The 21,279-nt window shown below is 39.3% G+C and overlaps 1 protein-coding gene across 8 annotated transcripts in view; it reads right to left on the minus strand.

The window, feature by feature from the left end:
* nbeal1 (neurobeachin-like 1) overlaps positions 1-21,279 on the minus strand; it is a 237,135-nt gene that overhangs the window by 80,305 nt on the left and 135,551 nt on the right. For 6 of the 8 annotated variants that reach the window (XM_055638377.1, XM_055638374.1, XM_055638373.1 and 3 more), the window contains 9 exons: positions 19,875-19,977; positions 19,592-19,748; positions 18,140-18,298; positions 17,854-18,013; positions 14,491-14,579; positions 10,199-10,855; positions 8,112-8,287; positions 7,031-7,190; positions 4,565-4,693 (listed from right to left, as the gene is read on the minus strand). In XM_055638377.1, the coding sequence (XP_055494352.1) occupies positions 4,565-4,693; positions 7,031-7,190; positions 8,112-8,287; positions 10,199-10,855; positions 14,491-14,579; positions 17,854-18,013; positions 18,140-18,298; positions 19,592-19,748; positions 19,875-19,977 (1,790 nt within the window). The remainder of the gene's footprint in view (positions 1-4,564; positions 4,694-7,030; positions 7,191-8,111; positions 8,288-10,198; positions 10,856-14,490; positions 14,580-17,853; positions 18,014-18,139; positions 18,299-19,591; positions 19,749-19,874; positions 19,978-21,279) is intronic. The other 2 variants (XM_055638378.1, XM_055638371.1) reach the window with 1 other exon arrangement.

The raw sequence follows: 21,279 nt of genomic DNA on the forward strand, positions 1-21,279 counted from the left end.
TATATTTTAAGTTCTTCGTAGACTAAATGCTCAGATTATCTTTGTTCAGTAAACTCATGTAAGTCAGGAAGACAATCAATGATTTTTCAAGTTTTGGAGAAGACAGCAGATTCATTCAAATTCACGGGCTAAGGTGAAAGGAGTCTCTATTTTTATTGACTGCTCAATTCCGTTTGTTCATTATGAAACAATTTCTGATCCATATGGTAGATTTTTGGTGATTACTGCTGTTCTTCATAACCAAAAAGTTGCTATGGTGAATGTTTATGCACCTAATATTGATCACCCTGAGTTTTTTAAACAGTTAATTGCATCCTTTCCTAATTTAAATGGACATCTTTTAATAATGGGTGGAGATTTTAACTGCTGTTTGAATCCCTCGATGGACAGATCTGCATCTGAGCATGTGCTTCCAAATAAATCAGCTAGTTTTATCAATTCTTTTTTACTTGACTCTGGAATGTTAGAAGTCTGGAGATTCTTACGCCCAAATGGCAAAGAATTTTCTTTTTTCTCTCATGTATATCATAGTTACTCTAGGATTGATTATTTTATAATAGATTCTCGGCTAGTATCATCGGTCACTGCGTGTGAGTATGATGCAATAGCTATTTCTGATCATGCACCATTAAAACTATCAATCAAACTACCTGATTCCAAGTTTAGTTCTAAACAATGGCGATTTAATGCTTCAAGATCTAAATTTTGTTAATTTTATTAAAGATCAGATTGCTTTTTTCTTCTTAACAAATTCTACTGAAGAAATATCCAGTGGTGTAGTCTGGGATGCTTTTAAGGCATATATTCGTGGACAAATTATTTCATACTCCGCGGGATTAAAAAAAACAAACTCAAAATGAAATACGTATGTTGGTTGATGAGATTAAAGAAATTGATAAAAAAATACTCAAAAACTCCTAGTCTAGAGCCCTATAAGAATTGAACTTCAATTGAGACATGATTTGTTATTAGTATCACCGACTGAGAATCAGTTACCTAAAACCAAAAGTCAATTTTATATACATGGCGAAACATCTGGTAAATTACTCGCTAATCAGTTGAAAGCTGTATAATCCAAACGTCAGATTACTAAAGTGAGTAAACGGGATGGTACATTGACTGTAGACCATGATGAAATTAATAAATCCTTTCAGGAATTCTATACCTCCCTACACCAATCAGAATTTCCTACTGATTCCAATATAATACATGAGTTTTTAAAGAAACTGAACTTGCCAAATTTACCACGTAATGAGTCTCTGGTGTTAGATGAACCCATCACGGAGGAAGAAATACCGAAAGCAATCCTTTTGATGAATTCTGGTAAAGTTCCTGGTTTAGATGGGTTTACATTGGAATTTTTAAAGTATTTCTCAAGTTTACTGTCTTCCTGGCTATGCAAGATTTTTAAAGAAGCCTTTTTAATGAATAGATTACCACAATCCTTTAATGAAGCATCTATTTCTTTAATTCTTAAAAAAGACAAAGATCCTATAGAAGTGACATCATATAGACCTATATCACTGTTAAATGTAGATTCCAAAATTATTTCCAAAATATTAGCTATGAGATTGGAAAATATTTTCAAATTATTTCTGAAGATCAGACAGGTTTTATTAAAAATCGTTACTCATACTTTAACGTTAGGATGAATATCGTATATACAGCGTCAAATAAAACTTCAGAATGTGTCATTTCACTCGATGCTGAGAAGGCGTTTGATAGAGTAGAATAGGGAATACTTATTCAATGTACTTGAAAAATTTAAGATTGGTCTAAAATTTATTTCTTGGATCAAGCTGATATATCATATACCTCAGGCTTCTGTACTTACCAATAATCAGAGATCCCCTTTTTTCAAGCTCTTTCGAGGTACTAGATAGGGCTGTCCTTGAAGTCCTTTACTGTTTGATATCGCTTTGGAACCTTTGGACACCGCTATTAGGGAATCCCCTAATATTTCTGGTATTGTCCGTGAAAATAAGACACATAAGCTATCTCTTTATGCAGATGATCTGTTATTATTCATCTCCTGAGAAATCTATTCCGGCAATAGTAGCTCTACTTAATCAATTTAGTAGTTTTTCAGGTTATAAACTAAATCTTAGTAAGAGTGAGCTTTTTCCATTAAACAATCTAGTTTCGTATTGTGAACAGTTTACATTTAGATTGACTACCGAATGTTTTACTCATTTAGGCATTAAGATTAACAAGAACCACAAGGATTTATTTAAAGCCAATTTTACGGCTTTAATTGACCATATCAAACAACAGTTCACTAAATGGTCACCAATGTCCTTATCTTTAATAGGCCGAATCAATGCTATTAAAATGTTTATCTTACCTACATTTTTATATTTATTTCAGACGATACCAATTTTTATTCCTAAATCTTTCTTTGATATTATTGACGCCAAAATTTCCTTATATATATGGCAGAATAAAAATTCCAGACTAAGTAAAAAATTCTTACAGAATTCAAAAAAAGGTGGTGGTTTGGCACTGCCGAACCTTAGATTTTACTATTGGGCAGTTAATGCTTGCTATTTAACGTTTTGGACAAAAGATTTAGAAGATACTCAATGTCCAGGATGGATAAATCTTGAACGTGATTCTATGCAAGGGCTATCATTGGCTTCTATTCTAGGGGCCTCGTTACCTTTTACAATTACGAGATTGAATAAATATACAACTAACCCAATATTAAGACATACACTTCGAATATGGTTTCAATTTCGTAAGTTTTTTGGATTGAATGATTTTATTTTATCGAGTCCTTTCATATCTAATTTTTTCTTCCAACCTTCTAGCACTGATCAGGCCTTTCTGTTATGGAAGAGGAAAGGATTAGTAGCTTTTCGTGATTTGTTCTCGGATGGTTGTTTTATGTCTTTTGAACAACTCTCCAATAAATATAATTTACCTAACTCACATTTTTTTAGATATTTATTAATTAGACATTTTTTGAGGGCTACTCTACCCTTTTTTCCGTTACCACATCAAACCGATATCTTGAAGAAAAAACTTACATTTGAACCCTTATCAGAAGGGCTTAATAACGACTATTTATGAGTTGATTTTGAAATTAAAAAAAGATACATTTGATAAAATTAAGAATGACTGGGAAAGAGGACTTCAAATGTCTTTATCTATAGAGAAATGGGAGAGGATTCTTCAATTAGTTAATACTTCCTCAATGTATGCAAGACACGCTTTGATACAATTCAAGGTGGTTCACAGAGCTCATATGTGAAAAGATGTTAGCTCGTTTTTATGGTCATATAAATCCTACCTGTGACAGATGTGATTCTGAAGTGGCCTCATTGACTCATATGTTTTGGTCCTGCCCACTTTTGGAAAAATATTGGAAATAAATTTTTGATACTATTTCTGTAGTTTTGGGTATTGATTTACAACCTCATCCTATTACTGCAATTTTTGGGCTTCCAATGTTAGATTCTATTCATCTGTCCCGTTCCGCCCATCGGCTGATTGCTTTTACCACATTAATTGCCAGAAGATCTACTATATTTAAATGGAAAGATTCTAATCATCCGACCAAACTCCATTGGTACTCTGAAACGATATCATGTTTAAATTTAGAAAAAATTAGAAGTCACATTGTTGAACCCTTGGTTAAATTTGATAGGACTCGGGGAAGATTTATTCAACATTTTCATACGACATAAATTGTCACCCTCCAACTGTTATAATAATTTTTTTTACCGTTATATGGTGGAACGGACTTGACGACAAACAGGGACAAATTGTTGAAGCTCTTTGCAGCCCTGATTCTGTTTTGCTTTTTTTTTTCTCTTCTTTAGTTTAGGGGCGTTTTGTTTTTTCTTTTTATCTATTTTGTTTTTATACATATAAGTTCTCTCTTAAACACTTAACTATACTTACATAGAGACCGGGAGGTCTATATTCAATGTGTATTTTGACACTGGACTAATATTTAGGTTATACCTGCCATTACTGTAACCCTGATCCCTATGTATCAATATCACTGTTTATCATTACATTTTTGTTGTTTTGTTTTTGCTTTTGAAAAAAAACGAATAAAAAGATTTTAAAAGAAAGAAAGATAATGACCATATTACCTGATTTTTTTCAGTCACCTTTATTTAGAGAATAATACAGGTAACTCTCATGCAATGTTTCCTCCATAACTACCAGCATTGGATAGTTTGCATCCAGTTATTGGGAAATCCAGGGCTTTGGTTGAACCAAAAGACATGATCGTTCATGGTACAATATTATTGCACTAAGAAATAATTCTAGATTTTGTGTTCAAGTCTTTGCAATGGGACTAGATCCATTATTCAAACTAGTAGTTTAATGGATTTGTGTAGGAAAGAACTGCAGATGCTGGTTTAAATCGAAGGTAGACACAAAATGCTGGAGTAACTCAGCGGGACAGAAGGATCCTTCTCTCCAGGGATGCTGCCTGTCCCACTGAGTTACTCCAGCATTTTGTGTCTAGCAGTGTAAGGCATCTGTTCTAGTAATTGAAAAATGATTTACCAATTTAGCAATTGTACACTATTTCTAAGAGTGATACCTGTATATTATCTTGACCAATAAAACCAAGAAGAAGCCGTACTCCAAGCTGGGATAATTGCATCCACTCTGATCCAGATGAATACCACATCATCAAGTTATCCATCAGTGTCACCATCTCCTCCAAAACCTATATAATAAGAATTAAATCGTTAGGTGTTGCATAATGAATGGAGGAACTGTATTCAGCTTGTTAATCACTAAGACTATAGAATGAGTGCCATGTTATGATTGCTGGATAATAGAAAAGATATGGGTGTATTTAATCCTGAGAATAATATAATTTGGTCTTCCAAAATGTAGTCAGAAATCATTCTACAAAGTTACCTCCATAAAATGGTTTCCTGAAAGCAAAATGATACTCCACAAAGATAAGATTTTTTAGGATGTACCTAGCTGGGGAGGTTGAGTGGAAACTTGTAGGTGTGGAGCATCTGGAGTTTCAAAATGTATTTACTAAGGTACCTCTTGAAAAGTTGTTAAACAAAATATTTCACAATGTATCATGTTAGCATGATAATGGCATTAACAGATATAAACCAGGTCATAAGAATTAATTGCTAACTTTTGGGAAGGCAGACTGTCTGTTAGTCATGGAGTGCTACACGAATCAGTGCCAAGTCTCAGCTATTTGTACTTACGCATCTCTATTTACTGATGATGCAAAGCTGAATGAAAGATCAAGGAGAAAACCAAGTGGTTCTCAGATGGATACTAATAGAATAAATAAACAAGCAGCACGGAGTTATGCCACAAATGTTAGGCCATTGATTTTGACAAGCAGAAGAGGCAAGCAGCTGAGATGGTGAAAAACTTTAAATTTTAGTATTCAAGGGAATCTGGGAGTTGTTACACATGAAATTTTAATTTTAAGTTTATATTCAATATGTTTTAGTTAACTTAAAGTTCAAGGGATAGATTCCTACCTCTATTATGAGCAAAATCTAATCTCAGCTACAAATCACTGCGGGTGTTGCAAAAGCATGGTCTTCATCTATTTTATGTTAGAAATAATCGGAGGAAACTCTAGCGAGGCAGCACAGCTATGGAGCGAAGGAAATAGCAAAAGTTTCGGGCCGAAAACCCTTCTTCAGCCGCATCATGGAGCGAAGGAAAGAGGGGTCAAGCCGTGATCGGGCAGGGGGTGGGTGGGGACAAGAAAGGGAGAAATAATCTCAAACTTTTCTATTTTCTTCTCACTCAACTATATTCTCATGCGTTTACCTTGCAGTTATGTTTATGTACAAGAGGTATTAGATATAGCATTTTTTGTTTCCATTTTGATGTTTGACCAAATTCACTGCCTCACCACATTCTAATACAAACGATATGTTGGCTTGCAGAGTGACAGGATGTAAAACTGCATTTATAATCTCAATGTCAGCCATCTGTCCATTTCTCTTTAGAAGGGAAGAAAACGTCAGGATCATATTATTTCCACTCATGTAAGGCACAGCAAAAAATATTTTTCAATTGAATGAAGAATTCTGTATGTTATATAAATTGATAGGAAAGTATGATAAACAAGTAATAAAGACTAAGTAACAACAAAAAAAGTAAATCAGCTGGAGGAACTTTTCTCACCTGGCAGCATCTGTGGCGGGAAATGAACAGTTCATCTAAACTGAGAGAGAAGAGCGACAGTAGCCATAATAGCAAGGTGTGTGGCATGGGACAAGAGCTAGCAAGCTATAGGCCAGGTCAAGAGGGGCTGATTGGCAGATAAGCAGTCAGGTGAGGGAGGGAAGAGTGGAGATAGCAACAGAGTCTGGGAGAGGGTACATGGAGAACAAAAGGCTGCAGATGTTGGAATCTGATAGGAAAGGAAGGATAATTAAACTTAGAGGTGTTTGGCAGATGGGAACTCATAGGTAGTGTAGGCTGTAGGAGGGGGAGGACATGACATTTAAAGGGAGGTGAGTTGGATAGGAGAGAAACTGAAATGGGATGAAAGGGCACGGGAAAGTTGGGAAAAGGTGGGACCTGGGTAGATTGGAGGAGGGATACCTGAAATTTTATTTATGCCATTGGATTGTGGACCACACAAGCAGAATAAGAGGTGCTGTTCTTCTAGTTTGTCATTTGTTCTCCACTTATCAACTCCCATCCACTTTTGCTATCTCTATCTCCACCGTACCCTGCACCCCTCCATCAGACCTTTTAGCCAAACAGCCCCTCCATCTGGCCTTTCTGCCAATCAACCCCTCCTTACCTGTATCCACCTGCTGGTTGCTGCTAGCTCTTGACCTACCTCTTCCTCCAACTTATTATCCAGTTACTTCTTTCCTCTCTCAGACTAGATGAAGAATCTTTTCTCTAAATGTTGACTATTCTTTTCTCACCAAAGATGCTGCTTGACATGCTGAGTTCCTCCAGTTGCTTTCCTTTTTACCCTACAGATTTCAGCATTTGCAGTCTCTTGTGCCTTTAAAAACAGCCAATTACAAACACAGACATAATCAAGTACCTTGTCGGTCCACAGTGCAGGATTGACCAGCCCTTCAGCCTGGAGGAAGTCCTGAACGATATGCAGTAATCTCACTGCATTCTCAGTATGAACTGGAAGGGCAGCTGCTGTTGCCTCTCTGTTGTCAGTCACAGACCATTCCAATATTGTCTCAAGAAGTCTGAAAAAGGATATAGTGCATCATAAAGATGACCTTGATGCACCCACTCCCATTCTTAAAATGTTCTTAACAGTTCATTACCCAATGTGAATTGCTCCCTTCCCAAAGCCTGTCAGAAAGACTGTAAAGAATGCTCTAAACCACTTATATCATCCCCAGCCATATCTCTAAAATCTTAACACTTCCCCAGAATCTCTCCTACATACTTCTATGTCCCCAGGATAACATTCTTGTCTGGATATCAGCCAAAGCTTTTCATTTCATATTGATACACATGACAATAATAAACCAATACTTTGGTTGCATACATCGAAAGACAAAAATTCCTGGAGGGTTGACCTGCTGAGTTACACATTTTGTGTATGTCTTTGGTAAACCAGCATCTGCGGTTCCTTGTTATTATCCATAACCATCATTCAGTACCAAACCTGTGCTTCATCCCTACAAACTCCATCTACAAATATTTATTTCTTGAATCCAACGTTAATCTTTCCATCTCTCTCGCCCTCTGATGCCAGAGAACAACACAGACCTCAAATGTCATTCTTAACAAGCTCTCTCCTTTGAAGAGGATTCTTGGATCCTCACAACAACCTTAAAGTATTACAAATACACAGTATGGTTTAGGTTTAGTGATGCAAAGTGATTAAGCACCTCTGGAGTTATAGGTTGAAAGGTGAATTTCCCAATTATTTGCAAACTGCAGAGCCATAATCCGGCCTTGATTGCAAGATTACCTTGTTTAACAATCAGTTATTGCTATCAAACAAATCATTAATCTCAGAATATTCCGCAAGTATTTCTGGAGTTAAAATTCCAAATGCATGCTCTGTAATGCTCATCAGGAAAAAATGTATGTGTCCAACCCCCAAAAGATAAATCCATGTGTTAAAATATTTCACTGTTCTGTTTTCTACTAACTTGAGTTTAATTTCATCAGAGGGGCAAAGGAGTTCATTTGCAGTTCCAATCTTCGTGAATGCTGAGAAAACTTGTCCTCGTTCGATCCAGGCAGCATCATCCGACCCTTCCAGGCCACGCCACATGATACAAAGGAGAATGTCTGTCAAAATCCGACTTAGTTCTTCTCCACACCTCTGAGAGAAATAATTTAAGTTTTATAAGTCAGTTTATAAGAGTTTGTTAACTCTTTCAGCACAAGATGTATTACAACACTTGAAGCCACACCCAGTGTATTCAGCATTTTGCAAAAGCAAAATAATGTAACTGCTGTACACATAGAGTGTCATAGAGCTTTACAATGAAGGGGTTCTTTTGTTCAACTCATCCCCGCCAACCTATCCATGCTAACCCCATTTGCCTGCATTAAGCCTGTAACTTTACTACTTTCCTATCCCTGCCTTTCAATGTCAAATGTCCAAATGCCTTTCAATAAAACCAAAATTACTGGAAATACTCAGGCTGGAGTAGCCATTTAGCTTAACTCAGTATGTTATAACTATAACCAGCTGCTTTTAAATTTTATCTGCCTGTAATTATGTGGGTGGCATTTATACGTAGTCTGAGGCGTGTTTGCGGCTGGGATTCTCGCGCAGACTCCCAAGGAGTTTAGTTTAGTTTAGTTTGAAGAAGATCGGGGAAGTGACATAGTTTTTGACCATGCACAAGCATGATCACGAGTATGATTGAAATGTGCTGATACAAGAAGAAGCCTTTATGATTATTTGACTGTTTTTACTACTACAATAAAGAAACTATTAATCAAGAGACTGCTTTTGGAAGATTTCTCTTTCAACAGCATTGAATGTCTCGTGGAATGCTCGTGAGTGGGTATAGATTACCTTCTGATCGGTCATCAATTAAAGTGACTATCAGGAATAAATCCTTGAGACGATATAAAATCTGTCACTACACCTAATTTCTATGTTTCTATGTTAAACATTATTTTATCTTTAACTTTATCCAATTCAGTTCAATTAGAAATGCACATAACATTTTGGGTAAATTAATCTTTGAACTGAATTGGATAAAGTTAAAGATAAAATAATGTTTAACATAGAAACATAGAAATTAGGTGCAGGAGTAGGCCATTCGGCCCTTCGAGCCTGCACCGCCATTCAATATGATCATGGCTGATCATCCAACTCAGTATCCCGTACCTGCCTTCTCTCCATACCCTCTGATCCCCTTAGCCACAAGGGCCGCATCTAACTCCCTCTTAAATATAGCCAATGAACTGGCCTCAACTACCCTCTGTGGCAGAGAGTTCCAGAGATTCACCACTCTCTGTGTGAAAAAAAGTTCTTCTCATCTCGGTTTTAAAGAATTTCCCCCTTATCCTTAAGCTGTGACCCTTGTCCTGGACTTCCCCAACATCGGGAGCAATCTTCCTGCATCTAGCCTGTCCAACATGGGAAAGGGAAGAGGATTGAGAGGAAGTCCAGGAGGTCTGTGGTAAAGAAGCAGTCAGGAGAGAATAAATGACAGTAGGAATCATAAAACAATGTAAAATATGGTAAAGGATTAGAGCTGGCGGTGAAATAGAAATTATTACTGTTTATCTGAAGTTGTCGACTCTGGAAGCCTGCATGGTGCCAAATCAGAAGGTATAGTGTTCTTTGAGCTCCTGTTCAGCTTTACTGGGTCAGTGTACATTTCAATACATAGAGATTGTAAAGCTAGGATCCAGCAGTGCTAAAATTAATTCAATTCAAAACATTTGAATAAACTGTTACACAATAACAAATCCAGAGTCAATCAAATCTTTTTTTGTTGCTGAAGATTGTTGCTGAAAGTTTGATAAATAGACATCATAACTGGTCGAGACATCAAAACCAAAATTGTATTTTACCTGGAGCTTCAGTGAATAGGTTCAGTGCAACTCGCTTTAAGATAAATTCTCAAACAAAACAATCAAATGAAACAGAGGTCACATTTCCTTGTCAATGACTAACACACTAAAACATAGATGCCATATGATTAATTATTAGGGTCATTTTTTAAAACAGAGCTGTCCAAGATGAGACAAAAATCATTTAACAAATTACCTCTACATTTCCAAATACTTCATAGACCGAAGCATCATCCATGTAATTAGACTCATCAGTGTTGTTAGATTCCTTATCAAACTGTGCACCAGAGAAGTGTTTGGGCATTTCCAGTGGTGATGGGGTACTGGCAACACTCCCTGGTGTTTGGCTTTCATAGTCACCCATTTCGTAGGAGGCTGTACTTGACAAGTCCAATGTTAGACTTCGCCCCTTCTGGAGCCAGTTTCCAGACTCGTCCTGATTCTCCACCAAGCTTTCTGTGACAGTACTCTCGTGTGAGGCCCTGCCATCTAAAAGTCTCTCAGACAAGTGACTTGAGTCAGTATATCTTTCAAACATTCCATCAAAACTTTGGTTATCAAAGAACTTAGTGAAAGAGGCATTGTCTGTTGTATCGCCATCTGGCAAATTATAGTCCCGAGTATGTGGTTCTTCATTAGTGTTCTTCCATGGCTCGACTCCATGTCTCATCTCATGCTGTGGATCAGCTTCTTTACCAAAGTCCAAACTGTTGTTGTTCATGCATTCCATGCCTACAATATCTTTGCTCTCTGAATTCTCCTTCAAAAACAACCTCACAAAGGTTTCTTGCCAACTGATCTGCTTTGCTATCTGCTGGGCTGCATCCTGTTGGGACTGCAAGTGACGATAAATCTAAAACAATGAGGGGAGAAAAGAAAGAATACACAATATTCACTTTTTTTAAATGTTACGATTAGGGCAATGGTTAGTCACAGCAAGTCTGGAGATATAGTTTAATATTATAAGAAACAAAATGCTAGAACTCAGCGTGCCAGTTAACTCACTGAGTTCCTAAAGTATTTAAGAAGGAACTGCAGATGCTGGAAAATCGAAGGTAGACAAAAGTGCTGGAGAAACTCAGCGGGTGCAGCAGCATCTAAGGAGCGAAGGAAATAGGCAACGTTTCGGGCCGAAACCCTTCCTCAGACTGATGTAAGGTGGGGGAGGGATGGGGAGAAGGAAAAAGGAAAAGGAGGAGCCTGAGGACTGGGGAAGAGCTGAGAAGGGGAGGAGACAGCAAGGGCTACTGGAAATTGGTGAATTCAATGTTTATGCCACTAGGGTCCAGACTGTCCAAGCGGAATATGAGGTGCTGTTCCTCCAATTTCCGGTGGTGCTCACTCTGGCCATGGAGGATGCCCAGGACAGAGAGGTCGGATTCGGAATGGGAGGTGGAGTTGTAGTGCTGAGCCACCGGGAGATCAGGTTGGTTAATGCGGACCAAGCGGAGGTGTTCGGCGAAAGATTCGCCAAGCCTACGCTTGGTCTCACCGATGTAGATCAGCTGACATCTAGAGCAGCGGATGCAATAGATGAGGTTGGAGGAGATGCAGGTGAACCTCTGTCGCACCTGGAATGACTGCTTGGGTCCTTGAATGGAGTCGAGGGGAGAGGTAAAGCGACAGGTATAGCACCTCTTGCAAGGGAAAGTGCCTGGGGAGGGGGTAGTGCGGGAGGGAAGGGAAGAATTCACCAGGCAGTTATGGAGGGAGCGGTCTATGACGCATCTGCTCCCAGGATGAGGTGTTCCACACCAGGGCATCGGAAATGTCCTCATTCTTCAGGAACGGGGGCTCCCCTCCCCTACTATAGATGAGGCTCTCACCAGGGTCTCTTCCATACCCCGTAACACTGCTCTCTCTCCCCATCCCCCCACTCGTAACAAGGGCAGAGTCCCCCTAGTCCTCACCTTTCACCCCACTAGCCGTCACATACAACAAATAGTCCTCCGTCATTTTCGCCACCTCCAACGTGACCCCACCACTCGCCACATCTTCTCATCTGCCCCCGTCTGCTTTCCGCAAAGACCGCTCCCTCCGTAACTCCCTGGTCATTTCTTCCCTTCCCTCCCGCACCACCCCCTCCCCAGGCACTTTCCCTTGCTGCTGCACCCGCTGAGCTCTTTTTAAAGATAGGAAGTAAGAGAGAAAGAGGAAAAAAAACCCCACAAATGTCAAGATAAAAAAAATAATGGAATGTTTTACTAATAATACATCTTTTGAGATAGGTTCGTGGATTATAAAGTATAACTTTTCACCTAATCCTGAGTTCAAGCTTCGGTTAGGTTCCCGTGCTGGACCAATATACTCCTTCAAATAATCAGTGAATGGAGACCATATTCTAACAAAAAGTTCTTGTTTGGCCATTAAGCCAAATCTGATTCTTTCCAGGTGTGGGGTCTCCGACATTTCCATAATCCCCATTTTAATTGTGGGGGTTATTGGGCCTTTCCAAAATTTTAATATTCATTTATTCCCAGTTATTATACTATAATCAAGAAAGTCTCTTTGGTTTGTTGTGAGTGTTAGACTTTGTTCTGTTAAGCCAAGTATTATTAGTTTTGAATCGGGATCTAATTTAGTATTAATAACTTCAGAAATTATTCTAAAAATATCAATCCAGAAATTTTTGATTTTTATAGTTTACAAAAGTATGTGCTTGGTTAGCCTCTAGATGCTGCCATTTATCACAGATAGGAGAGATTGTTTCTCCAGCGCTTTTGTCTACCGTTGAGTTCCTAAAGTAGTTTGTTTTTGTTCAATTTCACCATCCGCTGTCCCTCGTGTCTCCATCTTGATATTATACAATCTCTACTTATTTTCCCTCTCAATCATTAAGTACACTATTTACCCAATCAATTATAAACAAAGCCATCAATTAAACATCAATAACTTAATTAACACTTTAAAATACATCCCAAACATGTAAAGCATGAGCACTGAAAAAAATATAAATAAATCCTTGCATGCTATAATGTTTTTTGGATTTTTAATGCTAACAACTCAATTCTGATCATATTAGTGGCCATTGCTGAGGTAGATAGGAGCAGAATAAGGCGAGTTGTGTTTGTAGCTCCTGTAGAGGTGACAAGGTCTGGATATAAGAGTAGTTTTGTCACTCCCATTGTCTATTGAGATCAGGATGCTGAAATTAAATTTGTATTTTCTTTCTTTGTCTCCTTTGTGATAGTTAAAAGGTTACTACATATCTAACCTTCATCAGTTTGGAACTTTAAGAATTCTTACATTGACAGAAACAATTTTCAGTCCTTTTTAGCACCAACTTTCAGTACATACATATTGGAGGAACAGCACCTCATATTCCGCTTAGGAAGCTTACAACCAAACGGTATGAACATAATTCTCCAATTTTAGGTAACACCACATTATCCTACATATCCCTCCCTCTATTTCCTGTGCCCCACACAGGGGCACACCCATTTCTGCCCCCATTCCCTTGTACCTATATCTCATCCTCTGACTTCCATTCCTCTTCTCCTTTATTGGCCCTTTTTATCCTTTTCATCTCTAGCCTTAGTACACCTATCTGCCAACCAAACCCTCCTCACATGTACCCACTTATCACTAGCCAGGCTTTGTCCCACCAGTTTTTCCAGTTTTCTTCCCCCTCACTACAATCAGTCTGACGGATCCCAACCTGAAATTGTGCCTATCATGGTCCTTCAGAGGTGCTGCCTGGCCCGCTGAATTACTCCAGCACTGTTTTTACCCCCAGTACATACAATTCCTTCAGTTTTAAACACAAAATGCTTGAGTAACTCAGCGGGACAGGCAGCATCTCTGGAGGGAACGAATGGATGACGTTTCGGGTTCAGTCTGAAGAAGGGTCCCGAACCGAAATGTCACCCATTCCTTCTCTCTGCTGCCTGTCCCACAGAGTTACTCCAGCATTTTGTGTCTACCTTCGATTTAAACCAGCATCTGCAGTTCTTTCCTACACACTCATTCAGCCTTGTTCCTTTTAAATTGTCTCATTAATGCACAGTATCAGTTACTTGGCTTATCCAAATACAATGCAATTTAATTTCCGGGAAACACAATTTGCTAACGCATAAGTCTATGCATATAGAATGTACAATGCATAATTTAGAAATGAGGATGGAATGTCCAAAAGGAATGATTTCAGTAAAATATCAACTGAGCCAGACTGATTCTCTCCTGCCATTATGTGAAAATAAAATGCTTACTATTTTTCTCCATTCAGTGATGGAAGGATGGTGAATCTGTGGAATTATTTGACACAAAGGCTGTAGAGGCCAAGTCAATAGATATTTTTAATGCAGTGATAGATAGATTCTTGATTAGTACAGGTGTCAGGGGTTATGGGGAGAAGGCAGGAGAATGGGGTTAGGAGGGAGAGATAAATCAGCCAAGGTTGAATGGCTTATCACTTATGACCTTATGAAGTGGTTATTTTTTATTGAATTCAAAATAAATCTGATGTAGAAACCAAGCAGGAAGACTGACCTTTCTGCAAACAGCAAGTCTCACGTTAATTCTTGCTTTATGTACTAGATGAACCACAGCCATCAAGTCTTTATAATTCACCACAGAATCTATGCGAGGTGGTACAAAAAAATATAACATTATTGCATTAGTTTTTATTTTGTCTATAATGAGAAAAAAATCACTGTCTAAATGTAACATTTATTTACTATGAATAAATATTTGGTTACTGAAGAACATGGTTCTAAGAAGATAACGAAATAAAACATGAAAATGCCTTGAAGATTTGACCAATTTCTCACCAACTATGGCAGTCCTGGGTTCCTGTGAAATCTGGAAACCAGATAAGGTGCAGACCCTTATTATCAACTCTACTATATCCAGAAGAGAAGATAAAGAATGCAAATCTGATTGTGTTAATAGAAATGTGTCCAAAAGGGAAGATAATGAATAAAAAGTTTAAGAAGGAACTGCAGATGCTGGAAAATCGAAGGTAGACAAAAATGCTGGAGAAACTCAGCAGGTGAGGCAGCATCGATGGAGCGAAGGAAATAGGCAACGCTTCGGGTCGAAACCCTTCTTCAGACTGAAGAAAGGTCTTGACCCGAAACGTCACCTATTCCTTTGCTCCATAGATGCTGCCTCACCCGCTGAGTTTCTCTAGCATTTTTGTCTACCATAAAGAATAAAAATCTGATTGCATGAATAGAAATGCAAACATTTTACTGGGTGTGAAGGTACAGTGATCAGTAATGTATGAAGCACTAAAGAACAAGGAAACCTAATGCACTAATGATTCATACCCACATTTACTGACTGTTAGGAGCAGGTACATGCAACCCATGGTTATTAGAAAATCATGGATGCTCACTGGGAAAATACTCAACAAAGTTACAACTTCATTTATGGTGTGTTTATCACATCAAGAGTTGGCATTGCAATCCGCAGGAACATTATCTTAGAGTCAGTGAGTTGTACAGAACAGAAACGGGCCTTTCGGCCCACCATGTCTCTCTCACCTTAAACCTCTTGTTCTCGGTTCCCCTATCTTGGGAAAAAGTGTGCACAAGCATCCTATCGATTCCCCTCAAAGTTACACAGCTCCACAAGATCATCCCTCAAACTCCTATGCTCCAAGGATAAAGTTTGAGCCTGTCCAACCCTTCCCTATGGGTCCTGGCAACATTATATTCCCGTATAATATTATCTGATTTTTATAAATTTTGGTTTCACCATGTAGAAATTACAGCAGTGTTTATACATAGTCCCCCCATTTCAGGGCACCATAATGTTTGGGACACAGCAGTGTCATGTAAATGAAAGTAGTCATGTTTAGTATTTTGTTGCATATCTTTTGGATGCAATGACTGCTTGAAGTCTGCAATTCATGGACATCATCAGTTGCTGGGTGTCTTCTCTGGTGATGCTCTGCCAGGCCTGTATTGCAGCCATCTTTCGCTTATGCTTGTTTGGGGGGCTAGTCCCCATCAGTTTCCTCTTCAGCATATAAAAGGCATGCTCAATTGGGTTCAGATTGGGTGGTTGATTTAGCCACTCAAGAATTTACCATTATTTAGTTTTGAAAAACTTCTTTGTTGCTTTGGCAGTATGTTTGGGATCATTGTCTTGCTGTAGAATGAACTGCCGGCCAATGAGTTTTAAGGCATTTGTTTGAACTTGAGCAGATAAGATGTGTCTATACACTTCGGATTTCATTATGCTATCAATGAAGATAAATGAGCCAGTATATTCAGCAGCCATACATGCCCAGGCCATAACACCCCCACCACCGTGTTTCACAGATGAGGTGGTATGCTTTGGATCTTGGGCAGTTCCTTCTCTCCTCCATACTTTGCACTTGCCATCACTCTGATATAAGTTAATCTTCGTCTCATCTGTCCAAAATACCTTTTTCCAGAACTGTGGTTGCTCTTTTAAGTACTTCTTGGCAAACTGTAACCTGGTCATCCTATTTTTGCAGCTAACCAATGGTTTGCATCTTGCACTGTATTTCTGTTCATGAAGTCTTCTGTCAGACAGGTGTTTGGGGATTTTTCTTTACTATAGAGATAATTCTTCTGTCATCAGCAGTGGAGGTCTTCCTTGGCCTGTCAGTCCCTTTGCGATTAGTAGGTTCACCAATGCTCTCTTCCTTCTTAATGATGTTTCAAACAGTTGATTTTGGTAAGCCTAAGGTTTGGCTGGTGTCTCTAACAGTTATATTCTTATATAACTCTGTCTCATAATGGCTTCTTTGACTTTCATTGGTCCTCATGTTGATAAGCAGCAAAAAAAGTTTCCAAATGTGATGGAAAGACTGGAGGAAATCGAGGTGCTGAGAGCTCTCTTATACCTGCATTAAGGAGGCAACTAAACATACCTGAGAAGAAACACCTGTGAAGCCATGTTTCCTAAACATTATGGTGCCTTGAAATGGGGGCACTATGTATAAACACTGCTGCCATTTCTACATGATGAAACTAAAATGTATAAAAATGGCCTTTAATAAAATCTGATAATTTGCACTTTAACCACATGTATTTTTTTCTATTACAAATCTCAAATTGTGGAGTACAGAAGCAAATAAATAAATGACGACTCTTTGTTCCAAACATTATGGAGGGCACTGTGTGGGCCCAGCACTGATACCCGAGGCACCGTAATAGTTACAGGCCTCTAGTCTGAAAAAAACCTTCCACCATTACTCCTATCATGAAGCTAATTCTGTATCCAGTTTGCTAGCTCTCTATGATTCACATGAGGTTTTATTTTCAGTACAGTTTACCATGTGGAACCTTATCAAAGGCCTTAATGAAGTGTATACAGACAATAGCCACAGGTCACTTTTTCAAAAAATCCAATTTCATGCAACACGTTCTCCCATATACAAAACTATGCTGACTATGCCTAATCAATCCCCATCTCTCTAAATCCATGTATATCTTATTCTTCAGAATCTTCTTTAGTACCAGCAGAGGATTCTAGGGATACAAGACAGATCCCTGAAGGGTGGCATCACAGATAGATTGGGTGGTAAAAAAAGCTTGTGGCATGCTGACCTTCATCAGTCAGGCACGGTAGCATTGCTGTCGAGTTGCTGCCTTACAGCACCGGAGACCCAGATTCGATCCCGACAACGGGTGCTTGTCTGTACGGAGTTTTACGTTCTCCCCGTGACCTGCGTGGGTTTTCTCCGAGATCTTCGGTATCCTCCCACACTCCAAAGACGTACAGGTTTGTAGGTTAATTGGCTTGGTATAAATGTAAAATTGTCCCTAGTGTGTGTAGGATGGTGTTAAATGTGCAGGGATTGGTGTGGACACAGTGGGACGAAGGGCCTGTTCCCGCGCTGTATCTCTAAACTAAACTAAAAACTAAACTTACCTGCTTCTAGCACTTGGTGCAAGAGATTCTTGACCAGGGGAACAGTAACAATGACATCATTCAGCAGCATGACAAGTCCCGAATAGCCAACATCTCTCAGTCTGATGCGCTGCTTATTCCGTTCGTAGACTTTATCACACTTTAACATCCTCTCAAATATCTATGAGGTATAGAACATAAGTACAGCAAAGTCAAAGTGCAGCAAGGCAAAATCATACAGCACATATACTGGACCTCAACAAGTCATGGGCCAACCAGCACCCCATGCAATTTACACACACAGTACCTTAAAAACAAGCTCCCGTAATTTGTCAGAATACTTGTTGTTCAGCAGTAATGTGTAGAGAATGTCAGCGTGCCCCGGTTCAAAGAGCAGCAGATACAACTGATCCCGAGCAGAACTTGTCTGAAGAAGATTCAGCAGGACCTCCAAGATCCCAGTGAGCTACAAAATGGGCCCAAAAATGAAAAAAAGGATACAAAATTAGGAATTAGGTGCCAGCCAATAATTCAATTCCATATGTAAGAGCACTGACTGGTCACTTCAAATGATTTCCTCACTGCATTTCAGGAGTAAATCATGCATGACATATGTCCAGGCTATTTTACACTTTAAGATTAATATGAATATTGCTGTACAAACTTATACACAATTATTTCTATGTAAATTACTTTTGTCCATAGAGTCATATAGTGTGGAAACAGGCTCTTCTGCCCAACTTGCCCATACCGGCCAACATCTCCGAGCTGCATGAGTCCTACCTGCCCTCGTTTGGTCCATATCCCTCCAAATCTGTCCTATCCATGTACCTGTCTGTTTCTTAAATGTTTGCATAGTCCCTGCCTCAACTACCTCATCTGGCAGCTTGTTCCATACACCCACCACCCTTTGTGTCAAAACGTTACCCCTCAGATAACCATTAAACAAATATTTGCATTTATAAATCATTCACCAGTGGCTTATTTTTCACCAGTGGCTTATTTTTATGCATAGTTATTTAAGATATCCTATACGGCTGGAACCATCTCAATATTTATGCCCCTGTCCCACTTAGGAAACCTGAATGGAAACCTCGGAGGTTTTTTGTCAGTCTCCCAACCTGCTTCCACTACCTGCAACCTCCAGCAACTTGGGTGCACGGAAACCTTGGGCGCAAAGTCTCCAGAGGTTTCCGTTCAGGTTTCCTAAGTGGGACGGGCATTAATCTGTCATACCTCATAGAATCTCATATGCTTTAATGAGCACACTGCTTATTCTTCTGAACTCTTAACAATACAGATCTAATGTTTTAGACGTTTGTTACAGGTCAACCCTCACATCCCTGGAATTAGCCGAATGAATCTCTTCTGGATTCTTTTGCTAATATATCATATCGTACAGCGATCTGAAATGCAATGTCTTCAACTATGATGGCACCAGATTTGATAGTAACTTACAAAATGGAGTTGAACAAACAGGGAGAACTGCTACTGGACCTATCAGTGTGGTTAATTCTTAACCTCCTCACTTCAGTGGCACTGCCAGAAACATTTGTATCCCATAATTGGAACAAAAATAAGAAAATAAATGTACACAGGCCTAATGGTTCACTTCATGCTGTAAAACTATTATTCGTGGATTTGAATAAAAGATTCCATGCAGGCAAAACAGCAACTATTATCCATAGCTTTTAGGGAATAAAAGAAGGCACACATGACTGAGTAGTTAGTATAGGGATGGTGCACAATGTTATTTTACCTGTTCTTCATCATTGACAGCAGCAATGTATCCCATGATGCTCTGCACCTCTTCCTGAGTGACCCCTTTGCTGATGAAGTACTTAATTAGTCCATAAAGTGAAGCTCGAATTGTTTTCATATCATCTACAGACAAATCACTGTCTTGATTTGAACTGCTTGAGCAGGGCAAACAGAAGAATAATGCATGAGTAGGTGCTTTGTATATACGAACTGCGTAACTACTCAAAGGATGAATGCCAAATGACAATTGTGAGTAAAATTATAAATAGAGCAGATCATACCTGTAACACATACGGATCATATCAAGCAAAAACTGCACCCCATATTTCTTCCTAAAAAGCTTTCGATTGTCTTTGATGATGGTGGATAAGTACTGAATGTGACCTGAAATAAAACACTCTTATTGCTTTCTGACAGATTTTATTTTTAATTTATTTTTATTATTTATTTCGAACAGAATAAAAGAATAAAAAGTGTGAAACAGCATACAAAAAACAAAACAAAAATATTTATAAAGTGTCATAAACAATATCTATAAATAAATGAAATCATATGTGTCTGAAAAGGAGCAGGAAGAGGCCAAAGCTTATTAATTCCCACCCCAGATCAATGAAATGAGGTCACAAAGTTCAATTTGCTTTATGGAAATCGTCATCTAGGGCATAATTGGCATAACCCTTGTTAGTCATTTAGTTAATATTGTAAATAAGATTGGAGTAACCCTTGCCAATGGTATGGTAAGATGGAATGAATAGTGTCTGGAATGCATCTTCAAATTACCTTTAGATATTTAGTACTTGGCTAAAACAGCAATCAGTGAAAACCAAGGAGAACCAAGGACCTCGGAGCTGGCCGAGACCGGAGCGGGTGGAGCGGTGGAGGAGCGCTGCTGCTGCTGCTGCCGATGCCGCTGCTGCTGCTGATGCGGAGGCTGCTACTGCGGGTCTGCGGTCGGCGGCACCGGGAGCCCGCGGATCCCTGGAGGGAGACCGCTTTTCGGGGCTCCTGCAACGGCGAATTCTCCCGCCCGTGTTGCGGGGTTGAAGAGCTCCTGGAGCGGGGCCTGACACCACTGCCCCGCGCGGCTGGAACGGCCGCGGGACTTTGCGAGCGCACACCGGGGGCTCCAACACCAAGACCCGGTGTGCGACCTCGCACCACCCGGCGTGGCTTCAATGGCCGCGGGACAATCGCCATCGCCAGCCGGGGGCTTTGACTTTGACTCTGACATCGGGGGGGGGGGGAGAGTGCAGTGGAGAGATAAGTTTTTTTGGCCTTCCATCACAGCTATGTGATGGATGTTTATGTAAAATGTAATTATGTTGTGTCTGGGGTCTATTTGTGTGTAATGTATGGCTGCAGAAACGGCATTTCGTTTGGACCTCCAGGGGTCCAAATGACAATTAAATTGACTCTTGACTCTTGACTCTTGAGAAACTATGAGTTTCTTAATACCTTAAGGTATTTCTCTGTGGTATTTTCCTGTCTTCCAAAATGCATTGATTTTTAACAATGTACTCAATAAGAGAAGGTAACTATCAATGAAGTCAGACCAAGAAGAGGAGAAATGTTTTCACTTGGTACATGATCCGAAATGCTCTGCCTGCAAGAGTGGTGGAAGCTATTTCACCAGGTACTTTCAAAAGAAGATGGATCTAGCACAGAAAAGGAACTGTCTGCAGTGCT

This window comes from Leucoraja erinacea, chromosome 7 (genome assembly GCF_028641065.1).
Source record: "Leucoraja erinacea ecotype New England chromosome 7, Leri_hhj_1, whole genome shotgun sequence".
Lineage (NCBI taxonomy): Eukaryota > Metazoa > Chordata > Chondrichthyes > Rajiformes > Rajidae > Leucoraja > Leucoraja erinaceus.